The 22,545-nt window shown below is 37.2% G+C and overlaps 1 protein-coding gene across 10 annotated transcripts in view; it reads right to left on the reverse strand.

The window, feature by feature from the left end:
• The window catches only part of IFT56 (intraflagellar transport 56), a 66,693-nt gene that overhangs the window by 38,953 nt on the left and 5,195 nt on the right, over positions 1-22,545 (reverse strand). For 7 of the 10 annotated variants that reach the window (XM_077178653.1, XM_077178650.1, XM_077178651.1 and 4 more), the window contains exons 4-12: positions 20,502-20,616; positions 11,709-11,758; positions 9,947-10,092; positions 8,540-8,711; positions 8,066-8,140; positions 6,782-6,884; positions 3,590-3,645; positions 1,725-1,778; positions 1,234-1,297 (exon numbers count right to left, since the gene is read on the reverse strand). In XM_077178653.1, coding sequence (XP_077034768.1) covers positions 1,234-1,297; positions 1,725-1,778; positions 3,590-3,645; positions 6,782-6,884; positions 8,066-8,140; positions 8,540-8,711; positions 9,947-10,092; positions 11,709-11,758; positions 20,502-20,616 — 835 coding nt within the window. The remainder of the gene's footprint in view (positions 1-1,233; positions 1,298-1,724; positions 1,779-3,589; positions 3,646-6,781; positions 6,885-8,065; positions 8,141-8,539; positions 8,712-9,946; positions 10,093-11,708; positions 11,759-20,501; positions 20,617-22,545) is intronic. The other 3 variants (XR_013182354.1, XM_077178657.1, XM_077178658.1) reach the window with 1 other exon arrangement.

The raw sequence follows: 22,545 nt of genomic DNA on the forward strand, positions 1-22,545 counted from the left end.
CTAACAATTTCAATTTTGGGCTATATCTTGGCAAGAAATCCTTCCCTGACTATCTTTTCCCCGACTATCTCTGTATTATTTTTGTCCATTTGTGCTCTGGTCACTCATCACACCTGCATGACTGTTACAGGCATTAAGATGTTCCCCCGAGTCCTCCACTGCTATAGCTCATATTGTTTCTTCTGTTTTCTGGGATCCCAACTCTAAAGAGATAGCTTCTATACAAAAGGAAGGAGTTAGGGAAATCTCCTCTATGGAACCACTTCCAGCCTTCCAACATGAAATTCTCTGATGTATGACCTCAGTAGTACCAGTGCTGCAAGGGGAACAGAATAGAATGGCTCAACAGTATTTCTGAGTATTTCTTTCATCAGTGATGCCACTCTGTCTCTGGAGCTCCTTCTCTTTAGTCACCATGGACACAGGAGACAGCATTCACTCTCTGAGGACCATGAGCTGTCTGCACCATAAACATGCACAAGTTACCCACCTAAGGAAACATTACTAAGTGACAATGCCTACAAAGGAAACTGGGAAGCCCCATTAAGTCTGTATTTCTATGTTACAACTACTGACTTCTTTTAATTTGGGAATTTTGGTTTTGGCAAAGAGAAGGGAAAAGAAGAACTTGGTTTGGTCTATTATTGAATAAGTAAAAATAAATATTGAAACTATACTGATTTTGGGGCATGGTGGTGGGTGGGTTATAATGCCTTTTTTTCTCTCTTATTCAAGCAAGAAGTTAGTCCCAGAGCTTCCATTTATCCCTGTAGCCAAAGTCCTCTTTACATCTTTATGACCCTCAGTTTCAGAGCACACTCCATGCTAGGACTCTATGTACTCAACAGGCTTTCATTAGTGGTCCTAGATTTGTACCTGTGTATCTCTGCCTGTGAGGTTTCAGCTGCTTACTTCATCTAATTAATTAGGCTGGTTTCTTCTGTTTCTCTAATGGGATTATTAGGCAAAGGCAAGCTGCCACAGAGTCTCTCACAAAGACTTGCAGTTTGCAGTACAGCCTCTTCTCCAGAGGAATTCATACAGTAAGGTTTGGAATTGAGACTTCTAATTTAAACTTTCAAATTTGTTTTAGTCCTTTTGAAACTCATCCTATAGAAACAAAAGCCTAGCAATATTCCTGCTAACAGTCAGCAGTTAGACACAGATATGATGGTATATACTTGGCTATTTTAAGATTGCTTACTTAATGGCAAAAGAACATTTCAAACATACCACATTCACTGGCTGATTCCCCCACCAACTGGAAGAACTGTTGAGCAATTTTCAGATGATCTCTCTGGAAGAAGAATAAAAAAGAAATCCAAGATGAGTTACAGGGTTGATGCTACAATACACAGTGAAAATACGGTCTGAGGAACACTTAGGGAGCAACTAACAAATAAACCAGGGCTGAAGCAAAAAGAGAAAAGGCAAATGTGCCATTCTATGTGTCTAGACAAAGAAGAACACCATACAAAGCAAATGGGGGATTTGGAAATAGAATAGAGAAATCAAATTCATCTTGATCTACTATTAAGACCAGCATGCAACAGAAATTTGCATTTCACTCATTCTGGACTGATTACTGTACAGGAAGTTAAGACACTCAGAGATCCTGCAATCTAAATAAGAAATTACTGCCTCTTTCACTCCATTCCAGTTTCTACAGATCTGTTCACATTGTGTTGTTGGAGAAGCTGGAGAACCTCATGGGCTTTACTCACCGAGCCCATTTCTTGTCCAAGTGCTGCATTTACCACCCCTTTGAGGATGTACTCCTGGAAAAAAAAAAAGTTAAAGGGATCAGAGAAGACATGGTGAAGATTTCAGAAGACACATAAAAGCCTCCGTGTGCATTATTCTTCATTAATTCAACTCTATCACAACTGGGTTTGGTAGGCAGCTGGTTAGTGTGGTATTGGTTAAGCACTGTACTAATTTAGTCCCCCAAAATACATTCTATTTGCTAGGTAGTCCCTTCTACTAAATATGTTAGATGCAAAGGGGTACTGTGTTTTTTGGTAAGTCTTATGGTCAAAGACAATGCACCAGGAGGAACATGGTACCATCCTTTCATGCCCTCTTCATCATCATATCACCAAGAAGTGCATAATTGTTATACTAAAGCACAGATCCCCTTTCAAATATGCACATTGGTTAACCATAACCACTGACATCCTTGCTGCAAAATTCATAGTGTTTCTCATCAGGGCAAATATGTTAAGAGGTTTGTGCTCTGTGGCCATGTTACTCCAGTGAAATTAGGAACAGAAGTTGAGTACCCTGTAACCTCTAGTAGGAGAAACAGCTATAGTTTAATTCTTCTCTGAACAAATTTTTCTCAGTGTGTAACAGACTCTTTTGTCCTACCCAAATCTTATAATTAAGAGTTATATCTATAAATCTGTTTTAGTAGGTACTCCTGATAAACCAGGACGACCCTGTTACAGAGGTAAACACAGAAGAAGAGACATCTTTCAAGAGACCAAGAGACCAATGAGAGAATGTAAAGAAATATTCTGAGAGTACTACCCAGGATAGTAAGAAATCATTTTAGGACACCAACTGCCTTAGAGATGCCAAATTATTATCTACAGGCATCGTGACAAAGAAGAAATTTGAGAAGTACTCAAGTAGGTTTTATGAGTAGTTTTGCAAGTGTTAGCAGGGAGTTCTTTAAAAGTGTGAGTGAGAAATGGGAAAAAAAAAAAGCACAAATATTCTCATTTCAAAATATGATCAAGAATTAAAAGCCAAGTATATTGGGACAATATCCTACAATAGGAACAATAGCTTCAGAAAACCATTCAAGTAAGTTTTGCTATACTGAAAAGTGCAAGAAGTGTAAAGCGTAAAGTGTAAAACTCCTCACTCCTCAGCACAGAATCACCAGATCTGTGTTTTTGAGGTTTTCCTTTTCCTTCCCTCCCTCCTTCCCCCCCCCTCTCCATCTAATTCCTTACATAGACTCATGAAAGGTCCCTTTTATGCCCAGCTTTGTGACCTTTGGAAAATAAACAGCAAAGAGGAATAAATCAGAGACTAAAGATGCTGGAACAGCCACAGAAGAAAATTACAGTAGCAGCCAAGGGACACTGTAGCTTTCACTCATGGCAGCCAAAGTGTGATGGGATTAGAAAATACCATTTTTAAACAGTTATTAAAACTGTTTCATCTAATCTAGCTCATTTTAATTGAAATGGCTTCAGGACAACCTATATGAGCATCTGAGCTAGCAAATCTGAGGGATGAAAGCCACACCAGGCAGACAACCAGCTATAGTTGTAAGGGGGCTTTTACCTATGCAGTAATGGTCCATTTCCCAAAATCAAGGCTGCGCACAACAGAGCTGTATTCTTAGCTAAACCCAGGTGCTACAGTAATAAACAGGCCAAAGTACTCATATAGGCACCTATATACTACTTTATGCATGCACATAAATTTATTGTTAATGAAGGGCTGAAAACACAAGAGTTTTAAAAGTGGAAATGGGGCAAGCTGTCCTCAGGACACCAGTTTTGTATGTGGCAGATTTCATATTAGTTTATAACCTCTGTCTTTATGTGTCATGACATCATTTTCCAATTACCTGTGGAGCTGTAGGTTCCAGGTCCTTAATCAGGTTATAAGCCTCCTGCACATCATCTGAAATGTCAGACATTAGAGTGCATGACAAGCCAGAGCACACTGTATTAGAACAAGTCACTCACCATCTACAACAGTCCCTATTAGTCATAGACTAAGAAATAAACCACTTAGACAGAAGGAGAAAGGTAATGATAAATCATTGTGCATTTCTATCACAATGGTGATAATTTTCTATAACTCAAATAAAAACCACAGTGGGTAATATCTGCTTTATTACTACAGTTTTCCTAGCAGAGATGGTTTGGTCCCTTTGTTCATAATGCAGTGGCTGCCTTCTCAACAGCACAAGGTTATAAAATAATAAATAATAAATCCATCATCTTCCTCTATTTTGTTTTCTCATATTTATTTAGCCCACAAAGAGAATAGGTAACATGATGCTGTAGGAAAACTTCATCTTTTCCTTAGTAATATATCAGCATCTGTCCAGCAGATCCTAATTAAAAAGGAAAAAGCACTACTAGTATTGAAGTTTAAATGTGAAGTTTAAAATCCATAAATTACTTCATTTCCACACAAGAATTATATAAACTGAATAGATCATAAACTTTCCCTGAATTAAAAAATATGTTGGCACTATGGTTGGCTTTGAAAATCAACCTAGTGAAGATCCTCTGCTACTGGCAAAATTTTGTTAATACAGCATTACACCAACTGCCCATACAAATAAGCCTTATCAAACAAATTTTTTTTTCACTAGAACATAGGATCCATGCAGCCATTTAAGGCAATATGCACTGGAGCTGCCAGGCTCCCATCCATAACCTCTGCTTTCTTATCTACTCCCTTGACTCCCTTGAACAGTTCACATAGTAAGGCAGCATTACCTTTGCTTTTATTTTTTCCCTTTTTTTTTTTTTTTTTAATACATTTTTGGCTAGCTCAGACCACCACCACAAAAAACAAAAAAAAAAAAAACAAAAACAAAAAAAACCAAAAAAAAAAACCAAACCAAAAAAAGAGACAGTAACCCTTATTTTTATTAATCCAGTGTAGACTATCAACACAGAACTATGCTCTTCAGGCTCCAACAGAAGTGACTAGCAAATCTCACGGCAGCAGATTACACCAGGATACCAGCTGACCTCAAACCCTGTTAGAAGTCACTATGCTGAAGAGTTGAAAAAACAGGATTCATTTTCGTGCTTCAGTCATTCCAGTTCAGAGCATATATCATCAGCACAACCCTACATTTATCAGAAACCTTTTCAGTTTTGGAGAGACAGCTGTAGTAATCAGAAGTAAGGATTTCTCACTTTCCTAAGAAAGTTGCTACCCTAGCAAGACTTAAAAATGGAAAATTAGACAAACCAGAAAAGAGGTTTTAGTCCAAATTCCCCTTGATCTTTATCAGTACACGTGTCATTTGTATATCACAGTAAAGAAAAGAACCTAACTAATGAAAATTACTGCAAGGTTAACAGCATATGAGTGAACAAGACTGATTTTTAACTGATGCATGAGATGCACTTTGTTTCCATGTAAGTAGAACTTAATTTGACACATAAGTTATTATCAACAATATTGCTGTGCAAGATAATTGGTAATAGTACTAATATTGCCTATAAGTGACACTGGTAACAATAATACTGGACAGAAAGGTGGCTGGGTACAGCAGACATGGATTTACCAATGCCAAAATGTTCTCAAGGCGTGACTGGTTGTGTGAATAAGGAGATAAAGGTTGATGCTGTATATCTTGACTTTAGCAATGTCTTTGAAATGATCCCTCATACAAACTTGAAAGATAGGACTGGCTAAGTAAAACTATAAAGGGATGGAAAACTGGCTGGACTACCTAAGAACAGTGACCAGTTGTACAAAATCCAGCAGGTGGTTCATCACTAATCAAAGCCCCCAGCGACTGATACTGTTGAATAACTGATTTTTATTAGTGATCCAGATGATAGCATAGAGTACTCGAAGCAAGTCTGCAAATGATGAAAGATTGTGAAGAACGCTCCCAGATATGGAGAAGTAGCTCAGTAGGCTGAAAAAAATGGGCTGAAAGAAATCTGATGAAGTTCAGTAGAGGCAAAATGCAAGCCTTGCATCTTGCTTGGTTTGAAACATGCCTGAGCAGGTGAACTGGCTAAAAAGCAGTCTGGCAGACAGTGCAGCCTTGCAGCAAAGGAGGCACATTGGATCATATTAGCATGAATGGAGCCATCACAGCAAGGGAAGGAATTCTTTATTTGGCACTTGTGAGGCTACACATGAGTACTGTGTCCAGGTTTGGGATCTGACAATCCACACAGACTTTGAAACACCGGACTGAGCCCACCTGAGGGCTCCCATGGCAGGAAGAGGGCTGAGGAGAAACTGAGAAAACTGAGTTTGTTTAGCCTTCAGAAGAAAGGATCTCAGGGGAGATTTTCCCACTGTCTACAATTAACTGATAAGAGGATATAGAATAGATGTAAACAGGTTCCAAAGAGTGAGAGAAAGGCAGTGGACTCAAGGTAGAACAGAGGAAGTTCTAACTGGCTGCTTGTCTGGACAAAGCTTTATCTAATTGGACCTGCCTTGAATCACACAGCTGGTCAACCCACTGTTGAATAAAAGAACACAATGGGAGAATAGGAATAGCTCTGAAAAGCTCAGATATAATTCAAAGAAGCTAGCAAACACAGGAGAGATACAAGCAGAAAATCCTTACCAACTGATTCTGGCTACCTACTTGCATTCTTTAGGAATTGTAAAGTAGATTTTAATGAAATATCTTGTTCACAGTCACTTTGGTTCATATTTTGTTTGTGCTGTATTTACAGAAATGGTTGTCCTTGCCTTTACAGGACATATGCCTACCATTCTCACATATTCAGGCAGAGGAGAGGAGGTCCCCTCACTAGAAACAAATAAACACTACCATCCCCAAAGCCATCTCCTGCAACCCAGAAACTCCAATACTCTGCTGAAGTAGGCTTTTTTGGAGTGCACAGTATTAAAGCCTTCTCTGCAAACCATGGGAACTTTTACTTTGCTATTTTACAGAGTGAAAATAAATTGGAAGGGAAGTGAAATAAATTACGTTTTACTGCAAAGAAAAAAAAACAAACATTGAATAAGTTGAGATAAGATGAATTAATGTCATGACTGAATATATGAAAGAGCCAGAGGAAGGTGTATTTACCTTGCTGGAGATAGTAAATCACAAGATTCAGTCTTGCCTCAGGAATAACATCAACCAGAGGAGGCAGGACTTGCAAAGCCCCTTCTCCTCCTCGGAAAACCACCTGAAGAGAAAAGCAGCATATTGATCATCATGTATCAGAATCTCCTCTATGATAAGTTAATTCAAGGAAATTAATCCTTAAATTCTTGCATAAACAGTACTAAAAGGTCAGTGGCTCTGGCATTAGTTTAGTTCCTGCTTTTATATAGCTGTAGAATTACACAGTGTGACAATCTTTACTCTGAAGAATATAAGTATTTAATCCATACGTAAAGATTAACTTATTTCAGCTTTTAGCAGCTCAAAAGAGTGATACATTATATATCAAAGATTTAAAAGAATAACATAGTCTGAGTGAACACATACAAAACTATAAACTGCTTATGATGTTTTCATATGAAAAAATTAGGCTAACAACTCCACATTTATTGACACAGGATTGAGTGACACAGGGTCCTAAAATGATCAGGAGCAGTTGGTTATACTCCAGGTTCACATGACAGTTCCTCCAACAAGATCTAATGTACTTATTCAATAAAGCACTAACAAAAATACCAACATACAAAATAAACAACACTAACTTAAAAAAGTCCAGTTTGAAAGCAGTTTTAACTTTGGAGAAAGAACTGTTAGCTTGTGATGACTGCTCTTGAAAAATGACAAGGCAACTAACTGCCGGTCATTAAAGATGAGCAATCTACTGTTACCAGTTGTTCAGCAAAATAATACCACTGAAAGGAAAATTAACCATTAGTTACTCTTAGTGACTCTTTTACTGCAGAACACAAAAGTATTTTGCTTTTACAAGAATCTTTTTTCCTAGAACTCCCTCCTTAGTACTTTTGGGATGAAAGCTATTTTCATGAGCTATCTTCATTCCAGTCAAATTGTTCTGGTACTAAATAGAGTTCAGGGTCATCCTGACTTGTTTCTACAGTGTCTTTATTATAGGTACTCTTACACAACATACATTATTTTATTATGCCTTCAAGACTAAAAGCAACAGTAGTATTATTATTTTCTTGACACAGTCTCAAACTGTCAGGGAGAAATTCCAGGAAAAAAGTAAATACACTTGATAGCACATTCATTATACTGGTAGGATTCCTGGAATGGGACTTATATGGCAGCAGAGACTCAATCAAATCTGCAATTTTTCAAAATATTCCAATTTATTAATCATCATGAAAAGCTCTACAAGTGAGTGCAGTTCATATTAAATCCCAGAAATGCATTACTTACCAGATTGTGCTTAATGAGCTCCTTGCCAAACTCAAAAGATGATGAGGCACTGTCTGTCAAGTTTTTGAGCTCTGCCTGGAATTACATACATTCCAAAATTTTAACATAAAACCAAAAAAGCACAGAAGCCTAAGTGGAGCTTCAAATGAGCTTCAAAGCTGACACCAAAACATCTCCATTGGTGTTGGATGACTAGAAGATTTTGCCTTTCCACTTCTATCTAGTTATTTTAGCAATTGGGTAATACATATAAACACAAAACCAAAAGGGTACTGGGAAAATGGTAAGACCACTGGGCACATATGTGGACAGATGGGTTAATGTCAGGGAAACTGAAATAGGTGACATTCCTATAAGAACAGAGTGACAAGGTAAAGACCATTATCAACATTACTGATTAATACAAAGGAAAAGAAACATGTATGGAATCTTAAACTAAAATAAAGATGAGTTGAAGGACTGTCCAATAGATACCTCTGCAGCCTTTCCATTGTAAAGTCGGAAATGGTTACAAGCCTTAAGGTTAAGAGCAATGGTGCTGTCAGGAACTTGCTGAAGATAAACAGCTAGCACTTCCTGTGAGACATCATAGTAATCCAGTTTGTAATAGCACAGGGCCACATATACATTCAGAGCCAGGTATTCCCTGCAGGAAAGAGGATTAAAGAGAACCTTTAAATCCCACCAGATAGTTTAACATTTCCCCACTACAGTGCATTAAAATCAGTAAATAAAAAGAAAGCTTTCACAACTATACATATTTTACAAACACATCAAAACTGGGGCTTCTGAGAAATGCTTAGGGCTTCTCTAGTTTGTCAGCTAGGACACATTCACAGTATTTTTTTCCACAGCAGCTACTGCAGCTTTTAAAAATTATCAACAAAACTTCTGGTTTGCAATAATGGGAAACTTCAGTGGCAACTTCACACCAAGGAAACATGCAGACCATGAGCATCATAATTGGCCTGGCAGAACATGATTTTCTAAACAATATATTCAAAGACATTTAATGTGCACATAAAAGTTTGTACCAAGTACAATTATTTCAAAAAATCCTTGTCATTACAAGCAGTCAAGCCAGAAGAACTGGACAGAAAAAAGACAAGCATTTGTGAAAACTCTAAGGAAAAGGATAATTGTTATGAAGGTTACTCATTTAGCTTTGAGTGATTATTTCTGCAGGACTTGGAGGTTAAAATCTCTTTCCCAAGCATGACATGATACATACATTATGATGAATTTCTCTGAAACATTCAAGAGGAGATAGATCAAAATATAGTAGTATTCTGGGACAGCAGTTTCTATTTTCTTAAAAATACTTCCAGCCACTTAGGAATTAAGTTTGTTCCTTGTTAAATTCTGAATTAAAAATTTGCAGAACATGACAGAAAAACCCATCAACAAGTATCACAGAAGATAGACAGAGAAGGAAAGGATTTCAGACTTAAAGGATTCCAAGGAACTCTACATAAAATTCAAGAACCGGACCCTTCTAAGAAAGGCTAAGATGTGAAGGAGAAGTCAATAATTCAAGTCCCAAGATTGGCCATCAGAGGGGAAAAAATAAAAAGACAAAGCAGGTACATAACCATATATCATTTCAGAAGAAAAAAGTAACAAAATAAAAAAGATATCAGAATGAATTAACCAACAATTTCACAAAAAGAAAACAAGAGAGTGCAGACTTCTTTTTAAATGTGGGGTTTTCAATGATACTTTGAATGAATAAAATTAAGGAGCTGCAACTGGTGCACATGCTGTGATGAGAAAGGGACATAGCAGTTGTTAAAAATGTCTACTTTCAGAAACCAAGCAACCATTTGGAATTTAAATACCACCAATAACACAGATGCTTCAATAGGGATTAGAGATGCGCACCGATTGTCCAGCAGAATGCGCTTGTAGATATCAATGGCTTCTTGGTAGTGGGACCGCATGTAGTGGATGGATGCCAGGCTAAGCTGATCTTCCGTAACATCCTGCAGGTTCTGGTGAGAGCTCATCAGTTTCTTTTCATCACTGAACTAAAAAGAGTGGGACACATTCTCAGAAGAGTTCAACAAAAAAAGCTTTTTAATTAAACAGGTTAGTTTTGTCCTTGCTGGTAAACACCATTAAATATCTGGAAAACTGCTGTTACTTTAAAGTTAATTTGACCAGTAGAGAAAGACAAACATAAAGAAGCAGATGGAGTTCAAACTGAATAAATGTTAGGCTAAAACTAAGCACACATTTTCCTTTAAGGTGTGATTTAGATATAATTACATGTCATGTGCTTTGATGGATAAGAGGGAAAGAGCTGAATTAATTATTTCACAAATAAAATTTCGCAACACAAAATTTCATTGTAATTATTTAAGCCAGCAAAAATTTTGCTGTTTGTAGATCCAAATCTAATGTCTCATGCATAGCAGAAAAACACAAGACTTGCAAACACACAAGCCCTAATTTTACTAGTCTTCTTAACAGCACTAACAAGTTCACTGTCACCAGCCTCCAATTTCTAGTTTCTTTAAGTAAATAATTATTATTTTTAAAAGCATTGCTGAATAGCACATATAACACACACACAGAAGGCTAAAAACAAGGAACAGAGTTAAACGTGCCCATTATATTTGTATTACAATAGTGAGGTTGAGGCTATTTACCAATCAGTCTGCTTAAATCACTTATTCCACTGCTTCCCTTTGCTGGTTTTGCTGATTCAACAGTAATTATGAATTTCTCTTAGACACAATTTGTAATATTATATATTTCTTTTTCCACCTATCTGCTATTTTTCTTCAAATTCTTCTCCTCCCTCTTTGAGCCAATCACAAAGTTAAAGGCAAGATAAGTTGCTTAACAGAACTAAAGGCATTGGGCTTCATAGCTTTGGTAAAACTGTTTATTTCCAGCAACTAACTAGATAAAGAGAAGTTGCATATTTCCCAGTTCATCACAGATGTCTGTAAGTGCCAATGCCACTGAAAAAAAGGCTTTAAGATTTCTCTCTTAAAACTAACAGATATCTAAGTAAAGAGAAGCTGACATCAAAGCTAACATTCAAGATTTATACTTCCTTTTAAGTCAGTATCATTAGTAGCAGAATGCTTCTTATGTATTCTGGTACAGGATGGTACAAAAGCTAATTTAAGGGAAGATAGCTATGTGTAGTAAGTGAAATAAGCACTTAATTGTTGCTGAAATTAAATTAAATTTCATGCTATTAACAATATGATTTCCTGGATACTGAATCAGGACCAGTAACAGCATATAAACCATTTTGGTCAAATTGCTACATACAAGAATGCTGCAAGTTAGGAAAACTTGGTACATTTAGAAAAAAAAAGTAAAATAGTGGCTTCTAAATTTCTGATTCTATTAAGGTTTCAGGCTCCTCATGATCAAAGATATCACTACATTTCTATTGTATGACTTATGTGAAGTGTACTGGTAGTACTTTCCTTAGAAACATGCTGAGATCATGTTTTCATACTTGCTTTCTCCTCCACATTTTAATATAGTAGGGTGGTTATGAAAGATGTTTGTTGTTCTGCCACCACAGGCATTTTAATTATTCTGCCAGGCTGCCAGCATAAATTACACATTAGTAAATTGAAAAAAAAAACAAAGCAGGAGTGAAGGAAAGACATCATACCTTATGTGCCAGGTGAAAGAGTAAACGGTTCTGGAGACCACTCTTAGGTGCTGAAAGGGAAATTCAGTAAGTATTATTATAATGAACTACTCGCAGGGTATCTCTTTATTTTTAACTTTCTTTCTCAATAGATATGAATGCACCCCTACTCTTTCATTAACTAGCCCAAGTACAGATCTTCACTGAAAGTCCTTTGCAGATCATACTTTGGGGGAGGTTCTACCAATTTTAGAGTGGTTTAGAGGTCTTCCTCATTCCTATCTTCATTCCCTGACTATTTCTTTTTAAATCCCTGTTGAAAAAATTTTTCATTGGCCTCTACCTTCAATAAGCCTTAAAACTTCTATGAATTGCATTATTGTTTCCCTACAGCGATTTCTCAATCATTCTCTGGGGGTTTTTTTGTGACACTTTTTCAAAATAAAAAGCAGCAACAGATAAACTCAAGGCTCCTTTTATATGTGTCACATTTGGAATAAGTTTTGATTTATAATTCCAGGAATCTCGATAACTTCTACTGTATTGAAAAACCCAGTGCTGCTACCATTTTGTTAGGTACGCACATTACATGATACCTCTAATATTTCTTCTGTCCTTAGGAATGAGAGGCACAGAAAAGAATTCTAGGGACAGAGCAGATAAGATTCAAACTAAGATATGGCAAGAGATTGAAGAGGGATATTTTCTTACTAGAGCCAGTAAAGTGAATGAAATTTCTTGCTCCAGCAGGATTAGGAATTCCATTGATTTCACTCCATATGACACAAATTGTAAACTGCAGAGTTTTAAGTCACTACAGCTTTTTGCTTCACCAAGAGCTACACATGTCCTGGTCAAACAGAGCTATTCATTCCTTTTGCAAGCAATCTTCCAAAAAGCCTTCCCTTGTTTCCTGTACTTTTCCTAGCCTAATGAGCACTCTCATTCTTGCTCAGACCAACCAGCTGGCAAAGCATGTTCCACAGAAGGGGTGTACATGGAATCTTTACAAAAAGCAGAATTACTTACTGTGTTTATAAGGCCACAAAAGTGCAGAGTTAGCACAGCAATAGCCTGTAACACAAGGCTGTAATTCTTCTGACATCCTAAACCATAAAAGAGGGCTCAAACCACCAATCCCTCTTCCCCACCACCCCCTGAAGATGGAATTTATTTTTTAAGCAATTTAGGGAGAGATTTCCAGGTTTCTTATTCTTTCCCCACATAGTAGGTAAACTTTGTAACACAGTGGACAGTGCCAAAACCCAGGCCATTCTGATAAAATTGCCTGCACAAGGCAGCCCACCTACTTCTGTAAGTACAGCAACTATTTCTTCCCTTTTTTCCTTAGCAAGCTGTGTTATTCAACTGTGTTTCTAGAAAAATTAGGACAGTTAATTGTATTTTTAATGAACTACTAGAATAGAAGACCAAAATACAAAGGTGGTATGAAAGCACTCTCACAAGACCACAACATCTTGTAAGATAGTTCTAACAGAGCATCAAGTTGCTGAGGAGCTAAATTGTCTTCAGCCTAGGATATATGTGGGAATTAGGGTATTTATTAAATAACAGAAAATTTCCAGTTTACAATAAATACTGCATAGGCAGCTGTAGTAGTATAACTGACATGATAGTATGTATATTTCATCCAGCGAGTTAGAAAGTGAAGAGTACCTTAATTTAAATGCATGCTCTTTACTCTTACATGTTCCCCAGCATTAATTGATAGGTTTCTATATCAAAGTTTAGAAGGGCTGCACATGGACCCTACATGTGCTTTTGTGAGAAGCTTCAACCACAACCATCCTTCACAACTCAAAACATTTGGTCATCAAAGACTCCAAAAATACAAGCAGGACATATTGTGGGATTTATACTGAAAATAACATATTGTATAATCACAGAACCATGGGTAAAGACACCAATGTTCCTTTTTTGAGTAGGTTTTCCTTTTTTTTTTCCCCTTTTGAGTGTGTTTTAGCATTAATTTCACCGTGAAAACCATGACTTGCAAGCAATACTTCAAGAATCTAAACCAAGGAATTTTTGTTTCATTGGTCAACCAGTGAGTGCAGGCTACCCTTGCAAACCTGGCATCTGATCTGACATCAAAATTGTTATTTACTTCTTGGCAAAAGCTGGAACATTAGCCCACATTATTTAACACTTAAAAACAGGCGAAAGATGAAATCTGAGTTTTGATGGTGTGCATGGATATATGTAGGGTGGAAAAGTGTCCTGCTTCGTAAGGTATTATATGATACTAGCTATCTGATATTCTTTAAAATAAATTGCTTAAAATCCCACGCAAATATAGCCCTGTCAATATAGAAGCAGAAATATGGAAACATTCAACATCAGCAGTTTCTTTTCTCTCAGTGTCAAATGCATTCTTTAAGGAAGACAAGGCAACATATGAACAAGGTCAGATTAGTTTTCAGAAAGAATGGGGTCATGAATATTGGATAAAGACGCTGTCAATCACTGGAGCAGGAAGCGATACAACTGCCTCATCAGAGACAATGATTTTTAAGGGACATTTAAAGGACATTAGTTTGCTTTTTATTATTCTCTACTGCTACTGAATTTCATTGTCACTGATATATTAATACTACAAGGAAGCACAATCTCCTTTTCTTGTTCTACGTTTTCAATGTAGATGACATTGTACTTTTTCAATGTACAATGACTCTTTTTTTTTTTTTTTTAAATCAGTACTAAGAAATCTTGGGATCATAACATACATGATGATAATGCTGCATGGCAACAAACTGGACCCTGCTTCAGGTCTAGTATTGGCCTTGTACTCAAGCATTGAAGTAGCTGGGTGAGATTTATCTCTTTACACCTAGGAAAAGCATTGATCTTCCTTTGCCAGAATTTTTGTTGTGATCAGTGCTCTTTTTCCAGGCACTTGCATCATAGCTGTCATAGATCTTAAAAGTGTTCTGTATATTTTTATGTGCTAACACTGATATTGCACCTACTGAAGTATTTGTTAAAATATAATAAGCAATTACAGTAAGAATGAAGACATTGTTGAAGACGTCTTCACTAGTTATTAAACAAAATGTCAAACTTACTAGAAATGGCAGCTCAGATCTTTGTGGGTTCCATATTGCTGTCCCAGGCAGTAAAAAGATGATGAAATAGAGTCATGGACAATCTGGAATTTGTCCCCTCTCATAAGAGTGCAAGGCACTGCTGGTCATGCATCCAGCATTAACAAATCCCATCTAGCACATAGTGCATATTCTATAGCAGCCCTTCACACATCGACAGGCACAGAACACATGTTTAACGCACCTAGCAAGAGCTGGTAGCAATGGAGCAGGGCTTAGAAGGCTCCATCCTGATAGCAGAAAATACAACCAGAGGAAACCTTATTCTCCTTGTCCCTGAGAAACAACACTCTGCTCATCTGAACACAGTAGCTGAATGAAGCCCCCTGTGTCTCAAAACCAAAGCTTCACTGCTGGAGCGGGAAAATGAAAGGGAATGGGAAAAATGTTAAAAAAAAAACATGGGCCAGCAGTGAGGTTTACATTTAAACCCATTTGAACAACTCAACTGTTCAGAATTTTCTTGAATGAAATTTATGGAGGATATTCACTGAAATTTTTCCATTCCTACAAAACTTAAATGGCAGTTCAGCCATGTTCAGTTACTTGCAACACACACACATTTAATTTCAGTCATACTAAGCACAAAGTAAATTAAAGATAATCAAATTAATTACTCCTGGGCTGTAGCTTCCACTATACTTAAAAAAACCAGCCAAGAAAATAAGGTTAGTAGCTTTTAGAGTTTAAACATGTAATATTTTCACTTGTGCACTTTGGAATGCCATTTATGAAATGGCTGGTTCAAAACCTCAGCTAAAATGCACCAAAAATAACTACTGTTCTCAAGACAGAGAGTACAAACAACAAAGCAGATAAAAATCATGTAGCTGAACATGCAATCATAAGAAAAGAAAAACCCAGGAACTATTCTGTGCCTGCTTGTAACTGAACATTTTCACTGGTGATAACTATTTCACACCTGAAAAACACTATTTCACAAATAAGAAAAACTGGTTTGGAAAAGATCATTGTTCTTACTAACCCATCTCTGTTCGGCTTTTGTACAATATTGCTTGTTCCAATATAGGCTGTAAAATGAGTTCTCTGTTTAGTTAAACCACATTCAGATCTGACACATGCAGAGATGTGAAGAAAAAAAGTAATTACAAAGCTTTTCCCACCAAAAATTGGAAGGGATAAAAAAACCCCCAACTTTAATGAATGGTTCAGCAATACAACCCTGTCTGTGCATGAATCTTAAATTTAATTCTAAGATTCCATTTATCCTGAAAAGACTGTTTTTCATAATAGACTTAACTGTAGCCCCACTTATGTGCACATTTTGTGGTTTAAAAGAACAATTTTAGTTCTTATGCTTTAGTTCTTAGTTTCTTTCTCAGTGCAAGCCAACAGCTTCTGAAAGCACTATGCTGACTTCTAAACACTCGGATCACTTGTGAGGATCACAGTCCAAGTGTGCCAGGCTGAGTTTCTGTTCTTGGGCCTTTGCAAAGCAAAGAACTATAAATGCAACATAAGAGTATTAGTTTGTATAATGAAAAAGTAATAATTTGTTGTTATTATTATATTCTTAATCAAGATCAATAGTTTAAGCCTCATTCTCTCAAGACAAGATTGACTACTCAGAGCACAGAAAACATATGTTCAGCCAATGCATGAGAACACAGATGCAAAAGGAGGCAGCAAAGCATCACTTGAGAGCTTCATTATGGGATGAGTACAAAATAACAGTAGCTGACTTGGAAGTAACTCTACCTTCACCTCAGAACTAGGAACATTAGTAACTGCAATGTGAGCAGACAACAGGGGAAAAGGAGAAGCTGGAAATACCTGAAAGGATTTTGGAAGAAAGCCTAGAGGAGGTAAAATACAATTATAATGAAAAACCTTCAAGGAGGGTTTTTTCTTTATTGCCTTTTTGTTCTACTTCTTAGGTTATATTTGCAGTAATTCTTTTTTATATGACTTTTTACATTCAGTCTTATTCTTTCCTGAGAGGATCATAGAATGGCTTAGATGGAAGGGACCTTAAAGATTTCTAATTCCAACCCCTGCTGTAGCCATAAACACCTTGCTCAAGGCCTTGTTCAGCTTGGCTTTGAACATTTCCAGGGATAGAACTTCTCTGGGCAACCACCTTCACAGCAAAGAATTTCTTCCTTGTATCTAATCTAAACCTACTCTCTTTCATTCATTTCATAAAAGCCATTCCTCCTTGTCCTATCACTAGATGCTTGTGTTAATAATGGTCCTTATTCAGCTCTCTTTTAAGTCCTGTCTAGGTACTGGAAAGCCTCAATGAGGTCTCCCTGAACTCTTTTCTTCTCCAAGCTGAAAAATCCAATTCTCTTTGCCTTTCCTTGTAGGAAAGGTGCTCCATCCTTCTCATCATTTTGGTGGCCTACTTTGGACTTGCTCCAGTAGGTCCATGTCATTCCTGCGCTGGGGACCCCAGAGCTGGATGCAGCACTACAGGTGGTGTCTCACCCATGCAGAGCAAAGGGGCAGAATCCCCTCCTTCATCCTCTGCCCATGCTCCTTTGGATGATGCAGCCCAGGATACAATTGGCTTTCTGGGCTGAGTGCACATTGCTGAGTTGTGTCCAGCCTCTTGTTCACCTGCACTGCCAGGTCCTTCTTGGCAAGGCTGCCCTTGATCCCTTCATCCCCCAGCTGGTGTTGATTCCAGGGGTTGCCCCAACCCAGGTGCAGCACCTTGCACTTGGTCGTGCTGAACTTCTTGAGGTTCTCACAGATCGACCTCTCAAGCCTGTCCAGATCCCTATGGCTGGCATCCCATCCTTCAGGTGCGTGAAGAGCACCACTCAGCTTGGTGTTATTTGCAAACCTGCTGAAGGTGCACTTGATCCCTTCATCTGTGTCATTAATGAAGACATTAAATAACTCTGATGCCAATGCAGACCCCTGAGGGACACCACTGGTCACTGATGCCCACTGGGACTCTGAGCTATTGATTACTACCCTCCGGATGTGACTGTCTGACCAATTCCTAATCCGCCTAACAGTCTACCCATCAAATCCATATCTATACAATTGTGAGAGAAGAATGTTGTGAAGAACTGTGTCAAAAGCTTTACAGAAGTCCAGATAAATGACATCAATAGCCCTTCCCTTGCCCACTGATGGAGTCACTCCATCATAGAAAGCCACTAAGTTGGTCAGGCAGAACTTGCCCTTGGTGAAGCTGTGCTGGCAGTCCTTAATGACCTCCCCATCCACTCTATTCCATGAAGTTTGAATTAAACAACAACAAGCTAAGAGATCAATTCATGTCTATTATAAAATAAAGATAAAACCTTGCTCCACAAGAGATTGTGGACTATGTATCTGTATGAACACATTAATTACCTCATGGCTTTTAATGATCGTTTCCTAAATTTTACGTATCCTGCTAATTTTTCCTCATTAATGGAATGATGGTTAACAACAATTTCCTTAAGCAACAATAGTATATGGCAAGAAAGAACTTGATTTGATTTCAGGATATTTACATGTTTGTGTGGCAAATCTATTCCAGAAAGCTAGCTGATATTTATACTCCCTCTCACACAGATATTCTGTCACTGTAGAAATTTAGAACTATAGCTGAAACTAAATTAGTTCTCCTGAATTTGTTTTAGCAGTATGCTACTTTCATAGGTTTAGCATAACTGCAGCAATAAACAGCATGCACTACACAAGAATTCAGGCAAAATAATCCCAAAATAGCAATGGTAAAGAGTCTAATAGTAACACTACCTATCATTTTTTCAGTGATATTCAAGGCAATATTAGATAAATGGTGCTCTTCTAAAGACTTTTCCTCTTCAAAGGAAGTATTTTTATTTTTCTTAAAGGTCTTTGCAAAAGTGTGGAAGAGAGCACAAGACAATATGGCCTCAGCTGTCAACACTATATTGCAAACAGCCACCACTGATGCAATCCCAAATTGTTAAAAAAACCTAAAAGAGGATCTGACTTAAAAATAAAAAGCTTTAAACTCAATATAAGAAAGATTGAAAGGGGAATATACCACACTTACAAGCTAACAAGTGGAGAAAGGACAAGTATTACAAATCCTCAGCTGTGACTGCTTCCCCACCAAGCTTAAGTAGCCAGAAATCACCAGGATTACAGTACTCACAACAAAGGTCTGGCACCTCATTATAAGAACTGGCATGCTGTCCTTCTTAAACAATTATGTAAAATCAAGAATTGATCAGGAACTGAACTAATGTGACCACTCCATTATTTTCTGTTCCCTCCCTCAGCTCTTGCTTTCTTAATATTCCCACCCTTGCCTCCAGCACCCAAGTACCACTAACTGCACCCCTTGCTCTGCCACTCACCATTCTATTTACTAACTAATCTGAAGGGGCATGACAAACACCAACCTTCCCTCTCCTCCAGCTCACAGTTAATAAGTGTGCATGCCAGCTGTGTATATGTCATCTCTAGAACGGATTGCTGTAACTCACAAGATGTGAAGCGGACGACAATGGCTCCAACTGGTACAGGATGCAGCTCCTTGCTTCCCCCATGCCTTAGGTCACAGTGACACCTCAAAGCTCTATTGCCCATTTACTTTTAGATTCACTTCAAGTTCTAGGTTGCAATCTCCGAAGCTCAAATTTGTGGTACATTAAAGATTAAATTACTTGTGAATATTAGAAATTTACACACCTCTGGAACAATGCAAAACACAAAGCTCTGCATGAGGTTTTTTTACAATTGAAAATAAAAAAAAAACATTTTTTTTTCTAGTTGTGGGATTCAAGCTCAGCATGATCTTTTCGAGGATTTTAAAGGGATATGAGAACCTAATTATTTTTTTTAAATGATCCAAAGCTATCCTTTTGGAAGACATTCTTCCACAGCAGAAGAAAGTACACTACTATTTTCTTCCTACTCTATTTTGCAGTCCAAGACAAGAAGACTAATGAAAGAACAGAGAAAACCCATCCTTCAATAAGAGTTTTATCCTAAGAAGGCAGGTCAGAAGTTGAGTGGGATATCACTACTACTAATTTTACTTAAAAAGCACTGAGATACTATGGTTATAGAAAACAATCTAAATCACTAAGATACATAAAAAGTGATGGGCAACAAAATTAAACTACAGAAACATTTTTAGGCAGTAAAAATTGCCCTGGAATCTAATTTTCATTCCTCCTCTTTAAATGAACCCATGCATGTTCAGATTTAAGTAGAATTGTAATAATGTGACTATTGAACTCTGTACCTGGAAGAACCAGATACCAAACATCAGACTTACAAGGCAACGAGACCACCTACTAAGTCACTCAAACTACATAAACAGACCTCTTGTCTTCATCAGGGAGAATGCTTAGCTCTTTCAGATGCTTATTTTTTTATGATTTCACAGGCTTAATTTGTTTCATCTGCACTGGCTCAGGGACACAGAATCAGTCAAAAGAAAAGTAACCTTTTGTTGCTGGTTGGCATATGCTGGGTTTTGCATTTAGAAATTAATAAGATAAATTATTTTCCAGATGCTTCCTTTAGTTCCAGCTGCTCCACACACCCAAGGTATTCTTAGGAAGGAAACTGCATCATAATTCTCCCGTTAAATGAAAGTTAAAATTAAGTAACCCTCAAACAAAACCCCAAACCCAAAAAACTTTGCTCTAAAGTATCCTTGATTGCATCCTTTTCTGGAAATTACTTTAAGTGTTCAAACCAATAACAGAGCAACACATCTCACCTTTCAAGGCTGCTTGTTCTGCTTGCGTGTACATCCCCAGAAAGAAGTAGGTACAGGCAAGGTTCACCCAAACATCTGGTTTGCAAGTTGCTTGCTTGGTTAAAGCCTCATATTCCTGTAACAGAAGAGAGGGCTGATTTTAAAAAAATGTGTAATAGCGCATACTTGTATTAAATATAATTCTTTCTTCCACAATTTTACAATGTATCATTAAATTACTGAAATCAAACAATTTATTCTGAAGTTCACTGCAGTCCTTACAACAAAACTGTTATTTTAAGCTATGTCCCCACCTTTTTGTTTACAACAATATAACGGACCACAGGGACAAGCAGTGCCATAAATCATCACATATAAGCAAGATTTCTGTCAATATTGAAGTTACAGAGATATAAAACATATTTATATTGTAAATATATTATAATAAAAATATTATTTACATATATAAGCCCCAATATAAGTAAGCTATAAAAGCATCAATATAATCAACTTCTGTTGCTTTCTTAAGTTCTCCTCCAGTCAAAGCCTGGGAGCCATAATCACCAGGGAAATCTCTTTGTGAATACTTACTGGTGCAAGTGTTAAATGTGTTTTTGTAAACCTGTAGGTAGTGTCTTAGTGTATATTAAACCTGTGGAAGTGTGTGTTAAGTCTGAGGTTATGTAATATACAACATCAAGTGCAGGAAGAAAAATTTTTTGTACTACTAATAACTAAAATAAGTATTTTAAATTGTATTTCATTTTATCACATCCTTTTTTTAGTTCCTATTTTTGTCTATGTTTTATAATTACATATGAGTACAGTGGTACATGTATATAATTTATAAATGTATAGATGTGTGTATATACATTGGGGATGTGTACTCAAAATTTTTTTACTAATAGGGGTACAGCAAAATTGCTTGGAGACCACTACATTAAAATGCAAGCCTAAAAATTGGTATTGGGCAAATTCAAGATCTCCTTATAGATGAAGATTAGTAATTTGTAGTAAATATTAATAACCTGTTCCTAACTTTACCATTTCCCATTTTAAGATTTACAGCCAACAGCTATAGAAAGGCTCGATAGCATATTCTGATATTTCTTACACATCCACATTGATTACACATGCTTTAATTCTGCCACACAAACTTCTTCATTTCTTGTTATCTGTGAAACAGCAAAACTTAACAGATCAATCTTTCAATCTACTTCTTTTAAACAAAAAAACTTTGCAGCCACTAAACAATTATACTCCTGAAGATAAGCATCTTTTCTCAGTGTAACAACAGGTACTAAAAACAGAGGCATGGAGATCTCTAAATGCCATTTTTTTCCTGTGTCACTGTTCTGATAGATTCCTAGGAAGCACCATCCCAATGGAAGTGCCTGCTGCTGGTGCTCCTACTCTTCATCCAGCCATGGAGGCATGAAGCATAAGGCAAAGCAGGCAGGGTCATGCAAGGTTCTCATCAGACCTGCTGAAGGAATGTCATCCATGTACTCCAGATCACTGCAAGCCACTCATCCCTCCCAGCAAAACAGCCTCTTGACTCTGTACTTGTTCCCCAAACATGAAATGGAAGCTCCCTCTGCCTAGGGAGAGTTTAGCAGATTGAGCCTCTGTGGGTGGGAGACTTCTTACCTCTGGGGAAAAGGACAGAGATATATATACATAATGAGATAAAATAAGCCATGCCCAAAGGACAGAAAATCCCAGGAACACAAAAATGCTGATAACAATAAAGTTTTGAGCTTGCAAGCATAAAGAATTAATTTTTTTTGTTGCCAAATAAAAGTAAACTGCACTCTGAAACAGAGAAGAAACTCGTAAGGAGCACCTTAAAAGCCAGCTCAGTTTTGCTAATATTTCAGGGACTAGCTGTCCAACAATATTTACAATAAATAAATATTAATATCATAAACATCATCATAATAATGATTAATATTTTTTAAAATAAAACATTTTCATAGAGGCCAACCTTTCCTACTGAGGCCAGTTTAATCTTGATGTAGGCCTGTCAAGGAGCTCTGAGATATAGGCCACTGCTGTGTATTGG

The sequence above is a fragment of the Agelaius phoeniceus genome, chromosome 5, assembly GCF_051311805.1.
Source record: "Agelaius phoeniceus isolate bAgePho1 chromosome 5, bAgePho1.hap1, whole genome shotgun sequence".
NCBI lineage: Eukaryota > Metazoa > Chordata > Aves > Passeriformes > Icteridae > Agelaius > Agelaius phoeniceus.